The 15,141-nt window shown below is 42.5% G+C and overlaps 1 protein-coding gene across 5 annotated transcripts in view; it reads right to left on the bottom strand.

Moving 5' to 3' along the window:
- Window positions 1-1,604: 1,604 nt before the first annotated feature.
- The window catches only part of TLK2 (tousled like kinase 2), a 123,911-nt gene continuing 110,374 nt past the window's right edge, over window positions 1,605-15,141 (bottom strand). For all 5 annotated transcript variants that reach the window (XM_027517554.1, XM_027517555.1, XM_027517556.1 and 2 more), the window contains 5 exons: window positions 13,565-13,734; window positions 12,035-12,173; window positions 8,408-8,519; window positions 6,795-6,902; window positions 1,605-4,385 (listed from right to left, as the gene is read on the bottom strand). In XM_027517554.1, the coding sequence (XP_027373355.1) occupies window positions 4,212-4,385; window positions 6,795-6,902; window positions 8,408-8,519; window positions 12,035-12,173; window positions 13,565-13,734 (703 nt within the window). In that variant the 3' untranslated portion in view covers window positions 1,605-4,211. The remainder of the gene's footprint in view (window positions 4,386-6,794; window positions 6,903-8,407; window positions 8,520-12,034; window positions 12,174-13,564; window positions 13,735-15,141) is intronic.

Here is a 15,141-nt window from a genome sequence, read left to right as displayed (position 1 = left end):
ACAAGAAGGATGAGTTTATACACACACACACACACACACACATTTTTTTTTTTTTAAGAGAAGGCCAAAGGTAAGAAGCTTTGCCAGAAGAAATGAATGACTTGAGAATACTGTTAGGTAGCAAGGCACCTGTAAAAGGTTATAGAAGTATGATTAGCAGTATGATGTTTGGTCCCAGGATAGCCTGGAGCTTAAAGCAGATTTTTATCCCCAACACCAAAAGTAAAACAAAGCCATCTCTGTCTTCCAGCTGGGTGAGTTTAGACAAGCCGTGAGAGCCACCCTCCAACTGCCCCCTGGCTAAGGTGGATGAGAAGGTCAGGAGGGCTTATAACCTTCAGTGCTCATGCCATCTGGGAGACAGATAAGGGGAGAGGGTGGCTGAGAATGTACATTCCTAACAGGTTCCCAGGTGATACTGCTGCTGCTGGCCTGTAAGATGCCTCCTCCCAGAGCAGTCTTGAATGCGGGATAAGAGAAGACTGCTGACTTTGCAGGATAGAGGTTGACAGTGAATCTCAAGACTGAGAGGAAGGTTCCCCAAGGTCTGCATCCTAACCCCAGGCAAAACCTCCTGACAACCTGGAGAGTAGAAAGGCTCTGAGCCTCAACCAGCAATCTTGGTCTCACTAAATCTTGTTATCTTTTTTAAATCACATTTTTTGATTCCCCCCTTGTGTGCCAGGTACTTTAAATACCTCACTTCTACTCCTTACTCTAACCATGCAAGGAGAAATTCTTAAAGCCAGTGGAGGCGGGGCTTGAACCAGACCTAATTCTAAAACCCAGGCTCTTAATCTCTAGGCGAGGCTCGTAACTTCTGCCTTCAGAAACTAAAACAGCATAGCTAGTTTGTGCATCCTGTCTCTCCCCCACTTACCCCAGGTGGGTTTTAATTACAGGCGAAGAGGGCTTGAGTGACAGGAATGATGCGTGCTGGAGAGAAGGAAAGACTCTCAGAAAGCAAAAGACTGCCAAAGGTGAGTCAAATTAGTTGTAAACTTCGCCTTCTTAGGGGCAAGGAGCTAGGCCAAAGCTTGCTTCTAGCTCTAGGATTCTAGGAGATAACTATGTTTAAAGGGAGTTATTTTCTAAATTAAGAAACTCAAGAGCTCCTTGACTGCTAGTCTTCGCAGCTGGAGGAAAACCTGTCCTTCCTGGACTAAAAGGCAAGCAAAAAACAAGCCCTCTAAAAAAGACAGCAGACCCGTCCAGGCCAGCCACACAAGTGGGGATCACAAATTTCTGACTGGCGAGACTCCATTTAAAGCTGCCTGTGCGTGATGGGAGATGGAGAGCCCAGTTCCTTCTCTTTGACCTCTGCATTTCATGTCTTCCTGTGCCCAGTGCCTCCAGCCCTGAATTATGAGTTCATGGTCACGGCTGGGCCTTCCCCGTTCTGTTCACTGTGGGTATTCCCACCCACAACTCTAGCTGTTGGCACATCAGGGTGACAGATGTCATATGAACCCACACATTCCCATCACGACTGTGACATCCACTGGGACTCTGCCAGCTGCCAGGGGTCCTTGAGCTACACCCCTAGGTGCTGAGGGCCCTGATTGAAGCTAGAGAACTAGAGTAAAATCAAGAGGCTAGGAAAGTCACTTCTTAAAACTTATTTTAATATCCTCCCCACCCCCCAAATTGGGAAAGGCCAAAACAGTCTGGCTGGGATAATTACAAATTAATACACATTTTTTTTTGTCATTGTTTAAAGGAAATCAACATTGTGGCAATAAGGGATTATCCTTGGAAAAAGTGAAACCCATATTAACAAAATATGTCATGGAAGAACTCCACTTAGTGATTTCACTGGCTACTTACAAGTCTAGAAAAGGTCACCATTCTGCCTGCCCCTGGGGCTTATCCATGCATTGGAAAGAGGCCGTGCCCAGACTCAACCAAGCCCAGGCAGTTCCAGCCAAGCCCTAGGCCCAATAAGAGCACGAAGAGAGGGCACCCCTTCTTCAGGATGAGGGCAGAAAAGACAGATCACCAAATACAGTCCTACACCTTGGCTCATAAGAACCTGGGGGAAAGGAGGCAGGAAATTAGAGGGAAGGCTTAAAGATGCAGCATCCCTTCAACATGAAGAAAGTTAGAAATTAAACAAAACACAACTCTTCAAGATCACTGAATGAGAGAGAAGAAAAGAGGAATAGAACTTATTGTCTTGAGTAAGTTTAAACATGGTCTCAACTTCATTCATCTCTTCACCTATGTAGACACCATCCTTACAGTGTTGTGCTCAACCTTTGAGACCCCATGGGTACTCTGCTTAGCAGCTTGAAAGTAACGGTTAAAGAAGAAAAAGATACTATACACACATGTGCGTAAATATATATATTGCAGTAAGATTGCTTTGGAAAGCTGGGGGGCAATAAGCACTCAGGAGCTGACTTCCTTCCCTTCAGAGTTCCACAGGACAACACCTGCCCATGAACCTCTCTCTAATCTGAACACTCCATCCTCCCTTAACATAGCCTGACACTGGGGAGGGGCAGGTCCATAAAGGGCCTGGAGAATGTGTCACTACTGGTACTCTTCACATGTCAAAGAAATACTGGTTGTGAGTCATTTGAGCGCTCTCTACCCTTCCTGACTGCCGCCACCGCCGCCCCCAGCCCACCCCTTGCCCAGGCAACTCGCATGCCTGAGTGCTGCATCTTTAAATATTTCTGGCTGAGCCCTCTTGCCACATATGTCAGTAACATTCCAAGCTGGCTACCACATGTTCAGACTCTGGCCTCCTTCCCCCTCTACTGTCGAGTGTTCTGCTGTTTCAAGGGCATGGTGGGGCCACGCAGCTCCCATTTCAGCTCTGTCTTCAGCTGATCATCCATCTCAGAAACAACCACATTAAAAAAAGAAAAAGTTCCAAAAGAATGTTCATATTTGAAATACCTATTTCCTTTGAGATTATTTTTTAACTTCACTCAATCAATCAATCTATTAAAGTGAGTTAGACAAAGTGTGTGTGTGTGTGTGTGTGTGTGTGTGTGTGTATGTGTGCATGCGCGCGCACACACACACACACACCCCAGCACATACCCACATAATTCAGGTGGCTGGAGGTTGTTTCCTGTCAAAAGATCTAACAGAGGAAAGCTTATGTGCTGATCAAGTTTTACAGTAACTGTTAACGAGAAACGCACACCGTTCAGCAAGTGCACGGGGTCTGAGGGTGGGAAGCCCTGCCCCCTGGAGCACTGGCTCCCCAGCCTGAGTTCTGCCTGCCCTTGGAACAGTTTCAATGGTTACTACATTCAGAGAATCCAAGAGGACTGCATGGACAGATGAACCTTTATTTAAAAAAATAGCACTTCAAATAAATTAAAAGGGACAACCGTCAAGTGTTCAAATTGTGAAGAAATAGTTGAAAACCTAGAGAGACTCCAAGCTGCAGAGTTCTAATCTCATTCTTTGTCCAATGGCAAAACCCCACACATCTCAGTACTCCCACTCAATTTTTTCCCTACTGAGATGAAGGAAGCAATTGCAAATAGGAGACCAGACGGAGGAGAAAGCTGCATCTGATTGGAATGAACATTGCCACGTACTTGCTAATACGGGTTTCACTTTATGACCAAATGTATTCTTTCAAAAATAAAAAAGGGGGGGAGGGAAGCTGCATGTTTTTAAAAATTGAAATTATTTAGGGATAAAACACTAACTCTAGTGCCTTTAACGGGCAATAGCAACTTTTTTCCTCCGAAGTCAAACACCATCCCCAGCCGAGCCTTTGTGCTACAAGCTTTTCAGGAGATGTTACCTAAACTTTATTAAAAGAAAAGAACAAGTTTAAATATAGACACTGGACTAGCCCAGTCTGTATTTTCAAGTCCACATTCTTCATCTGAAGCACTGCATCAGGGACCCCCCTGAGTCTGCATGTTTTCAAGTTCACAGTACATGGAACCAGTTTTTCTTTTTAATTTTTTCCTCACTCAGAGCAGCCACACGCAGTGGCCGTTGACGCCGGAACCTTGGGCGGGGCCTTTTCCTACGAGGCCTGGCCAGAGCTGCCCGAGGTTTCTCCTCACTGAGAATCGATGCTGTCATGCTCTATGGATGGGAAAAAAGCAAGAAAATAAAAGCACCTGGTACAGGTTTCATGAGATCCATTTGGATTCGCTATGTTCCAAACCCGCTGCTGAACGCCATTTGTCCACTCTGTGTGTCGAACAGTCTGTGGCTGGGAGTGAGTCTCAATTCGAAGAACTGTTATTGGACGCCCCCGAGGTTGACGCAATAGCAGCTCCAGCAGGGCTACTCGTGGAGACCGACTTTCGGATGTGAGGAAGCAAGTAGGGGTCACAGGCCAGCTGCTGGACGTCGATGCGGTCCTCCTTTCGGTAGGCCAAGCATCGTCGAATAAACGCCTGAAAGGAAAGTTTCTTGAAGAAGCCTGAAGAGATAATCTTGGCACCCCAAGAGGGAACCCAGGAGGTTCTGTAGCAGCTGCCAGGGCCCAGAGCAAAAGTGTCCTAAAGAGAAGGGGCTTAGGGCCTTGCCTGGAAACCACTAGGCAGACCCAGAAAAGACGTGCCAGATGCAGCGCTGCTCTGTGGCCACCGACTCCTTCTCCAGCACAGGTGCCTGAGCCATTCCCGAGGGGGAATGCGGCATGACCTCTACAGATCTCTGTCCCCAGAGCACAAAGACCAAAAGAAAAATCTCTCCCTGCCTTGGCTGGTATGCATGGGCACAGCCTAACTTCATAGTTCTGCATCTGGTCTCATGGGAACTTCCTGAGGAAGTGAAAACTGTAGTGACAAACCATCAGCATATGAAAGGTGGTGTGATGACACTAACACTGCCGTGTGTCACATGCTGGCAAGTGCTCTCTCGGTGTATCTTATTCTCCCTTGAAAAGTCGTTAAGCAAATGATCAGGCACACATCTAAGTGAAGGAGCATCTGACCAGGACTTGTCTCCCCAAGAGTTCTGCAAACATACAGGCTTACTGTGAGTGGGGTTTGATTTGGATTCCTAATTTACTACTAACAGGGACGTTTCCTTTGTGCTGGGTATGAAGAGCTACATAGCCTCAGTTTCTACAATTATTTTTAATTTTATGTTTATTTATGGTTATACTTGGTCTTCATTGCTGTGCAAGGGCTTTCTCTAGTTGCAGCGAGCAGGGACTACTCTCTAGTCGCGGTGCACAGGCTTCTTCTCCGGGCAGAGGCTTCCCTTGTTGCAGAGCACAGGCTCTAGGTGCGTGAGCTCAGTAGTTGTGACACAGGCTTAGCTGCCCCACAGCATGTAGGATCTTCCCAGACCAGGGATTGAACCTGTGTCCCCTGCATTGGCAGAGGCCCTTACATACATTATCTGTCTTCTCCTATTTTTTAACCAGATAGCTCTATTTAATAAAACCTTAAATATAATTATTTAAACAGCTGAATCAGTTTTTTTATTTCTAAAATAGTATCATTCAAAGTCTGTACTTTGCATTAGGGTGATAATGATGCCTGGATGGAGGTCCATTGATTGTAGAGATGCACCATTCTGGTGCAGGTTGCTGACATTCTGGTGGAGGAGGCTGTGCGCTGGGGGAGTGTGCCAGGGCAAGGGGAGAAGGGTTGCAGCAGCAGGGAGTATATGGAAATGTTTACTTTCCACTCAGTTTTGCTGTGAGTCTAAAACTGTTCTAAAAAGTAAAGTCTACTTTAATATATCTAAAAACATAAAATGAACTACGGATTTTTTGTTTTTCCATGTTTAATTGATACAATTCCTGGTTTTTCAAAAACAAAGACATCTATAGGCAGTTGCTTTATTAAAGCATTTGGAAGATAACAAATCCATAGAAATGAACATAGTGGTCCTTGACCTTTAAAAATGAAGCTTCTTTAGTGAGGTATCTGGAGCTCGACAGTTTTCTTGGCTTGGATACCAACTCAAATACACACCTTTTGCCTTGAATCTTCCCTCTACACAGCTCCCAGGGTAGGCTTTTGAAAGAGCAATCAGATTACATGGCTGGCCGGACAAAAACCTTCAACTGCCTCCCATAAGCTTAAGTCCATCCTGCTGCCTCTCTCCGCTCTCCTCTGCTCTGCCTGCTCTGGGGACTGGCTAAGCTCACACTCACGTCTGAGCTTCATTCTCTTCTCTCTGTTCAGAATATTCTCCCAAGTCTACACATGGCTCCCACCTTCACATCCATCAAGATTGTTGAAAAAAGTCACTTCATCATCTAGACCTTCTCTACCATGACATCAAAAAAGGAGGTTCCCACCTCTCCCTTTCCGTTAGTCTGATTTCTTCTCTATAATATTTATCACTATCTGAAAGGTATTCATTTTTAGTTACCATTTATCTCACCTAGTAAAACATACATGTTATGAGGACAGAAACCTTGTCTATGTAGTTCATCGCTGTACAGTCACAGCTCTCTCCACTACCCAGAACAGTGTCTAGTACTTCCACCTGTGCTTAGTCGCTCAGTCATGTCCAACTCTTTGTGACCCCATGGACTGTGGCCCGCCAAGCTCCTCTGTCCATGGAATTTTCCAGGCAAGAATACTGGAAGGGGTTACCATTTCCTACTCCAGGGAATCTTTCCCACTCAGGGACTGAACCCACGTCTCCCTCTTCTCCTGCACTGGCAGGCAGATTCTTTACCATTGTGCCACCTGGGAAGTTGTCTAATACTAAGTACCTAATAAATATTTGTTGTGGGAAGAGACGGGGAGAAGAAGATAGAGGTTGGAGAAATCACCCAAAGAAATAATAGAGAAGGCAAAGTAGACATTTCTGTTGGCCAATGGGTCAAAACTTACCTTTGCTTCAGGTGTTACTACTGGCTTTGGCGGGAACTGCACTTCAGTAGCTTTGAGGATAGTATTTTCTTGTAGAATGTCTTGCTGGGACTGATTATGGCCAAAAGGCTATCAAATAAAAAAACAAACAAAGGTAGACCTCTGGTTAAAATTAAAGAAAACACAATTCAAAAGCAAAGAGATGGGAAAGGTAAACATATACTTCCACAAGAATTGCTGGAAGGAACTTTAGGGATGATCTCCTCTAATTCTCTCATTTTATAGATAAAGGATGGAAAGGCGTGGATTTGAAGTAACTTGCTTTTGAAGTAATTTCCTCAAGTTCCAACATCTAGGTTAATGTAGAGCTGGGACCAGAAGCAGCATTTGCTATAGCACAGTGCCTTTGCTTACAGCAAAGATAAGGAAGATTCAGAACACGAACCAGCAACCTCTTTTGCCCAAAGTGGTAATATGTATGTGTGCCACAGATGGACCCAAGACGCAGATAAAAAGGTAGGAAGGAAGTGAAAGAGGAGAGGGATCAGGACATAGTTGGGGGGTGGGAGAGCTGGGGCTACTAAGTGAGTGGCTTCATCTGTGCCACAAATCGCTATTTTCTGATAAACTCCTAAGAAAGAAGTTCACACCTGGTGTCCTCTATAGTGTTTCTACTGAGATTGCTGTTCTTGTTAGATAACCTCAGCCACCATTATTGCAGCACTTCTATAATACCAGAGTATAAATAATAATTAACCCCATTAGTTCTGAATAGTTTCTGAATGTTAGATAGGTACGATAAAGAAACAAAGACCAAAGCGAAGGTAAAGACTAGGCTGAAATCTGAATTAACAGTTTGGTCTGGGGATTGTAATCAAAGTATTAGGAATCTAAGTGAGTTGCAGAACTCCCAAATAGTTTATACCCACAGCCCAGTGGGGAACGTTGAAACATACAAATGTACTGGTAGCAGAAACAGGAGTATAAATATACAATGGATCCCAGTATATACATTTACAAGATATTATGCTCACAAGGAAAACATAAATGTGAAAATTCATTATGTGTAGTTAATACCTAGCTTTTCACTTATTCAAATAATATATTACCTTTATTAGAAGTAACAAAAAATAAGTACTTTCTGGCACCAGTATAGAAATACGAAGCGTACTTTATGCTAATGGGGTGGCTGGGAGTAAGAAGCCTTGCAGGTATTTCAAGTTTCAGTTCTCACGACCCTCAAGAATGGATCTTGGGAAGATTGTGTGTGTGTGTGTGTGTGTGTGTGTGTGTATATATATATACAATACTTATTTATTTGGCTGCATTGGGCCTCTCTACTCATGGCATATGGGCTCTCTCGTTGTGGAGCATGGGCTCTCTAGATCTAACTGTGAATGGCGAAAAAAGGATGTCTTCAACAGCCCAGCAGAATTCATTAGATGCCCTGGAACTGGAAATTTCTGCTTCTATGCATAAAGCTTCTATAATTAAGTCTGTATTTTCTTCGAGCCACAGCTTTCGGGATTCCATTCTGTATGACCCAATGATTAGTCCAAGGGAAGAATGCACACAGCGCCACTGTGACATGCACCCCCGAGACAGACGCCACCACATCCCGCCGTCCTCATTACCTTCCTTCCGTAAAGACACTGGTAGAAGATCACACCCACTGACCAGACGTCAACTTTATTTGAGATCTTTGGTGGTTCTTTCCCAACCACAAAACACTCTGGCGGTAAATACCTGGACAAAAGGGAAATAAAAATTCTTAGAAAAGCAACTGTATAAATCTAAGACATGTACAAAAAGGCAAACTAAGGACTTTGATGAAAATTAAAATATCTGAATCTTAACATCTGAAAGCCAACTTAGATCCAGCTGATAAAGACACTCTATGTTAAGGAGGTGGTCATGTCCTATTTCTTATTTACTGAGAGAGGTAAATATTCTCCCTCGTTCCTACTTTACCCACGCCAGCATTCTTTTCCAGGCCTGCGCCTAGTGTAAAATGTCATTCAGCAAGTGTTTGAAAGAAGGGGGGGAACACAGAAGTGCATTTCCTTTTATGATAGCTGTAGCAACAAACATTAAAATACAAGTGGTGTGATTTCCTTTCATGCTGACAGAAGAAACAGTCTCTAAAATAAATAACTCTTAAAAACCCAAATGAATTCAGGAGCCAGTATAAATCTCTGAGGGGAGTGGCTATTAAGTGTCTTCTTAAGGTAGCCTCTTCTGGAAATCTAGACTGACTACAATTATAATCAATGGTAACATTAAAGTTCAAATTATGAAGGTACATTTTATATTTCCTACTTTAAGGATGATCAGGGGCTTATGGAAGACTAACAAATAGTGCCTAAAAGCCAAATAAACTTCTAGCTGTTGGCCCAACTCAATCCTCATCTGAATTCCTTCCCTCCCCACCCAACTCCTGACCTCTAAAAAGACTAGCTGGACAGCCAACCATACCAAATTGTATGGTGTGGAAGGTAAGTGCCTCTTAGCATTTAGGAAACCAAATAATATGCCTCTCCTCACTGCCTGGAGTCTTAGCCATGGCACAGCTGGAAGGCAGAATTCTAAAGATAACAGATAGACCTCTGCAGATTTCATGCTGGCAAAATCAATTTTGTGAAAAACTATTTTAAACCCTGCTGTGCTTCTGGTGTAAAAACCTAAATGTATAGCTGAAAGGGGATCATAAGAGTTGAGAGGCAGAAAATGTTCAGATGATGGGCTTTTTTTTTTTAAGAAGTTTAGTTTTACGCTATTTCTTTTAATAGTCATTTTAAAATTATTAAGACCATTGACCTAGATTATTATTTCACAATGAAAGTGTCTAGCCAAAACACACACTGAAAAATGAAAATATAGACAGAAAACTCACAAGGGGAGCATGGGGAAAGAAACGTAAAGAAATAAAAATATAGATCAAAGAATCTATAAAAAGAATAGCTCATCCAAATGCCACTAAAACCTCCCTGAATCCCAGGTTTTCATGGCTCTTAATTCTTTAATATACATAATTTAAATATGAGTTTGGATAAATAAAATCTTGATTCTAAAATGATCTTTTAATGTACTTATAACTTTTTTGTGGAAATGGTGGGGAAGAAGTAAGTTCTTGTTTGTGGTGAGGAAAAACAGAGGTTGCTGGACTTATCCAAATGCAAAGTAATACTGTGGTCAAATAATGAGAATACAGAAGACACTGTCCCTTAATAGTTTAAGTTCAGCATATCACTTTCTGGGTCTCAGTTTCCCCATCTATAAATGAAGAAATAGACTAGTTGTTCACCCACATAATAAGCATTCTAAGTCCCTATCAAGGACTTTGGGAGGGAGAATAGAAGATATTGCACTAAATTGTGTTTAAAAAACAAACATAATTGCATACGCCATCATGATAAAATCCTCGTGGAGAAAAATGATTCTCAAGGCCTACTCTACGGGTTACTTGTTTAAAAGCAGTGTTCCATGTAGAAGAATTCTGGAACAACCAAATGCTGCAAATGCTCACTTAAAATTTGTTAAGTCCTCACATTCTGTCTGTATCTTTCTGGGACATAATATGAGGATGACAGTGATTAGAAACACCAATATGGAGAATTTTTACTTTTTAAACCTTCACAGAAACTCAAACAATTTAATTTTCTCAGTAGCTTCCTTTCTACCTTACTCTTACCATGAAAAAAAAGTCTTCAAATATAAAGTAGAAAAACATCATAAAATGAACCCCCAAGTAAACATCATCCAGCTTCAGTAACTGTCAACACGGCAATCTTTGTTCATGTACACCCCTCTTAATCTCCCCCAGATTCCTTTGAAGCAAATCCCAAACATTACATACTTTTATGTAAATGCCAAACTACTAAATTTTATAGCTTAGTAAATACAGCAACAGGAAGCAATGAGATAACTAATTTTAATGTGAAAATTCTTCACCTTTAAGAAAGAACAAGCTATCAAATGAAAAAGCTCAAATCCAAGTTCTAGTGAATTTATAAAACAGAGGTATAGACCTGCTTCCAGAATTTCCAACAGCAGATATTTTTGTATCATTTACTGACAGGAACCCACAAAAACCACCAAGTGAATAAACACTGTAAGTGTAGCTTCTATTTTAAACCTAGAATCTCAAAGTTTTAATTTAGGGACCAATTTTCACTATAGGTACCATCTCCACAAACAATAAGGAACAAGGGAAAGCTGAAATTGTATGTACACGGTGCTTTTAGCAGGATATGATCAATTCTTCAATGTGGTGGGGGTGATAACAGGGCTGATGTCCCCCTCTTCTCTGTCTGCTTCCCATCAACACCCTCATTCCCAGACAGTCACTAACTGGCTAAGGGCCAGGGTCCTCCAGTCTCAAACATCAGTGATCTGGCCAACTGACCTTGGGATTTAACTGCACGCATTTCCCCTCCCTTAATGCTACAGGAGGCTTCTCCATGTTCAGAATCAAACATTCCAATGTGTGGCTTTGTGTTACCACCTCAGAAGTGAAAAGGAAGCTCTGTTAACACCTTTACAATCACAAAGTCAAATGCCTGAGCTGCAGGTATCTTTTATGGTGCTCACTGTCAAAAGGAGTATGAGACAGAGTAAGACAGGGCACAGAACAGGCAGGCAGAGCCAGCTGGGCAGAGTGGTCGGGGGTGGACGAGTGACGACAGATGGGAAGAAATGCGGCTCAAAACCTTTTGGAACATGGCTGCCAGAAATGGATACAATTCTTGGCAAATTATGCTCACTTTTTCCTGTTTAGATTTCAAGGAATGCTGTGCTTATTTTACATCCTAATCTTCGTAACTCCTGGGTTCTTCAGTCCACCATCTTCAGGCAACTATAGAAAAAACTTCCTCATCCCATCAACTCAGGAAGAGAGAGACCTGCATTTGAAATTCTGAAAGGAAGTGAGGGCCATTCTTTACATACACATAAGTAATCTCATTCTCTATGTACACAGTAGGGCCTGACCTACGGAGCAAACACACAACTCAAAACGCCTGGTCATGCATAATCCCTCTCTCAATGGTTTTTAAGAATAAAAAGAAAAATTAAGACAAATTCATGTAAATACAAAGAGCCAAACTGCTGACAAGACAGCAAATATTTGGAGAGGAAAGTCTACTATGACATACAGCATTTCTGCCTAAGCAGACAGAATATAGTCTAATGAACAATCACCAACACCTCAGCATAGCACAGTCGCATCTCCAGCCAACTGGACAGACCTCTCAGATACCTACCAGTAAGTACCAGCACCTTGTGATGTTAGCTCCATGCCATCCACTGAATTGTAGCTATCATCATCCATTATCTTAGAAAGACCAAAATCTGTGATTTTTATCTCTCCACACGCTGTACCATTTACTAAAAGAATATTACCTAAAAAGATAAAAATCTTCATGAATAAAAGAGAACTTACTAGGAAAAGCCAAGGTAGTAATAACAGACAAGAAGAGGACAACTGGACTCCAACTCTTACACATAATAGCAAACATTTAAATCTCTGGAATAAAACAATCTGGATTCTGGATGCTAGAGGAGAGTCGTAAGTGTCTGGCTGCAAATTTCTCTTTTCCAAGAATCACCTGCTTAATGTGCCAAAACCAGCACTATGAGCAGTGGAAAAAAATAATTAACTAGCCAAAGTAAAATATCATTTGTATGGTTGGTCAAAAATAGTGGGAAACTTTCATCTGAGCTTTCAGTACGGATCTCTAAACCACCCTGTTTGGACCAGTAGTTTGGGGAGGGTGGTGTGGAATCAAAGGAAACATACAGGGGAATCTAAGTTAGTACCACAGCGCCACCTACAGCTCCCGGGCCGGAAAATGTAACGGATTCAGTAATAGAAAACCCAATCACACAGTAGCCATCTTTTAAAAAATCACTTCCTTGTAAGGAATTTTTTAGTTATTTATTTAGTCATTAAAGGGGCTTCCCTTGTGACTTAGCTGGTAAAGAATCTGCCTGCAATAAGGGAGACCTGCGTTCGATTCCTGAGTTGGGAAGATGCCCTGGAGAAGGGAAAGGCTACCCACTCCTGAAGAATTCCATGGACTGTATGGTCCATGGGGTCGCAAAGAGTCAGACACAACTGAGCAACTTTCACTTTAGTCATTAAAGAATAGTGAGATTTAATATGTAGCTATCAGAAGAGGATGGCAAAGTTAACTGTCCCCACCAGGAGGTAAAGGGGACTCTTCCCAACACCTAAGCTCAGCTGGATAGAGCCGTCTAAAGAGCACACAGGCAGACTTCTAAGCAACAGCTGAGGATGACAACAGACAGAAGTCAAGCTGCTCTCTCCCCTGCCAACAACTATCAAAGTTAGACAGTAACCATACAAAAAGATGGAAAACTCTGCTCAGAATTTAATGAAATGGGGGGCATATATGGAAAAGAATTTGCTAATGTGAGGGCACTTATCAAAGAGACTTGGGGTAGAAGGATTGCTGTATAGGGTGAGTAATGGGAAAAAACAAAACCAAGCTTGCCAGAGCAGTTCTTTCTTAATTGGACTGACATCATGAACTGCCCTGGCTCTAAGGACAAGGGCATTGTTTCTGCAGAGCGCTGAATACGACCCAACCTCCTAAACCCCATGCTGTGTAGCCAGGACTCTCTTATTCCCACACCTACCCAGACAATTTAGAGTCAGATTTTATTAGGCCTTTTTGGCCCCCACCAAACCCAATAACTTTATAAAATTGAAAGTTACTTATAAGATCAAAGAAATACCACCAATACTGTCTCCTAAAAATTAGACATACCTGGTTTGAGGTCATAGTGTATGATAGGAGGTTTTATTTCATTTAAGTACTTTAAAGCATTCACAATCTGCATGATAATGGATCGGGCTTCTTTCTCCGACATTAATTTGTGCTGTTTCAGGTAGAAGTCCAGATCATTTCCCTCACAGTATTCTAGTACTGTACAAAACCTAAAGACAAATAAACCAACACTTGATCGTGGGATAAAAGCAAGCAAATTAAGTCTAACTAAACAAGCCCCAGTGAAACCATCAGGTACTTCAGGGGTCCCCAACCTCTGGGATCTAATGCTGATGATCTGAGGTGGAGCTGCTGTGATAACAATAGAAATAAAGTGCATAATAAATGTAGTGAGCTTGAATCATCCCAAAGTCACCCCTGACCCCCTGCCCCGTCTGTGGAAAAACTGTCTTCCACATATATGATCGGTCCCTGGTGCCAAAAAGGTTGGGGACTGCTAAGGTAGATAGATAGCTTCTCACTTCCTTCTTTGCTCTTTAAAATACCCTTCTATTCTTTATTCAGTAGTAGCAGTTTACAGGAAGTAAATTGACAACTCTCTTAGTGAAGAGTGTCTGCACCCTTCACGTTGGAACCTGCTCTGCTAAAGTTCACCCAGGGCACACCGCTTCTTGAATCAGACTTTAGGAATACTGACAGGAACTGTCATGTATGTAAGCTAGACACTTACTCTACTATCCACAGGATGCTCCATTTCTAAACAAGTACATCATGATCAAATATACAATCCTCACTGCAGACATTTTATATGACCCTGGGTGCTGACAGTAAGGAAGAATCTGGGGTCTGCCAGGTCCCCATGGCTGACTACACACTACTGCTCCTAGCAGACTGCATGTACTATGATTTTTCTTTGTTAAATACACAAGAGATAAAAGAGCTTTTTAAAGGACAGTATCTGTAGTTCTAACAAATGTATCATTATACAGTATGAGTTTTTTCTTTCACTTATACCAGTATGTCACACAGATCTAAAACTACACAGCATTCAGGATATGTAGGGTCATGTGTCTGTCTTCCAAGGCAGTCATAAACTGAAGTAAGGCTTCCTGAGAGATGAATACCTTTTAAACTATTTTAAAAGCAGAGATATTACTTTGCCAACAAAGGTCCGTCTAGTCAAGGCTATGGTTTTTCCAGTGGTCATGTATGGATGTGAGAGTTGGACTGTGATGAAGGCTGAGTGCCAAAGAATTGATACTTTGGAACTGTGGTGTTGGAGAAGACTCTTGAGAGTTCCTTGGACTTCAAGGAGATCCAACCAGTCCATCCTAAAGGAGATCGGTCCTGGGTGTCCACTGGAAGGACTGATGCTGAAGCTGAAACTCCAATACTTTGGCCACCTCATGTGAAGAGTTGACTCATTGGTAAAGACCTTGATGCTGGGAGGGATTGGGGGCAGGTGGAGAAGGGGACGACAGAGGATGAGATGGCTGGATGGCATCACCAACTCGATGGACATGAGTTTGAGTGAACTCCGGGAGTTGGTGATGGACAGGGAGGCCTGGTGTGCTGCGATTCACCGGGGTTGCAAAGAGTCAGACACAACTGAGCCA

This window comes from Bos indicus x Bos taurus, chromosome 19 (genome assembly GCF_003369695.1).
Source record: "Bos indicus x Bos taurus breed Angus x Brahman F1 hybrid chromosome 19, Bos_hybrid_MaternalHap_v2.0, whole genome shotgun sequence".
In the NCBI taxonomy this organism is placed as follows: Eukaryota; Metazoa; Chordata; class Mammalia; order Artiodactyla; family Bovidae; genus Bos; species Bos indicus x Bos taurus.
This window is presented reverse-complemented; position numbering and strand designations above follow the sequence as displayed.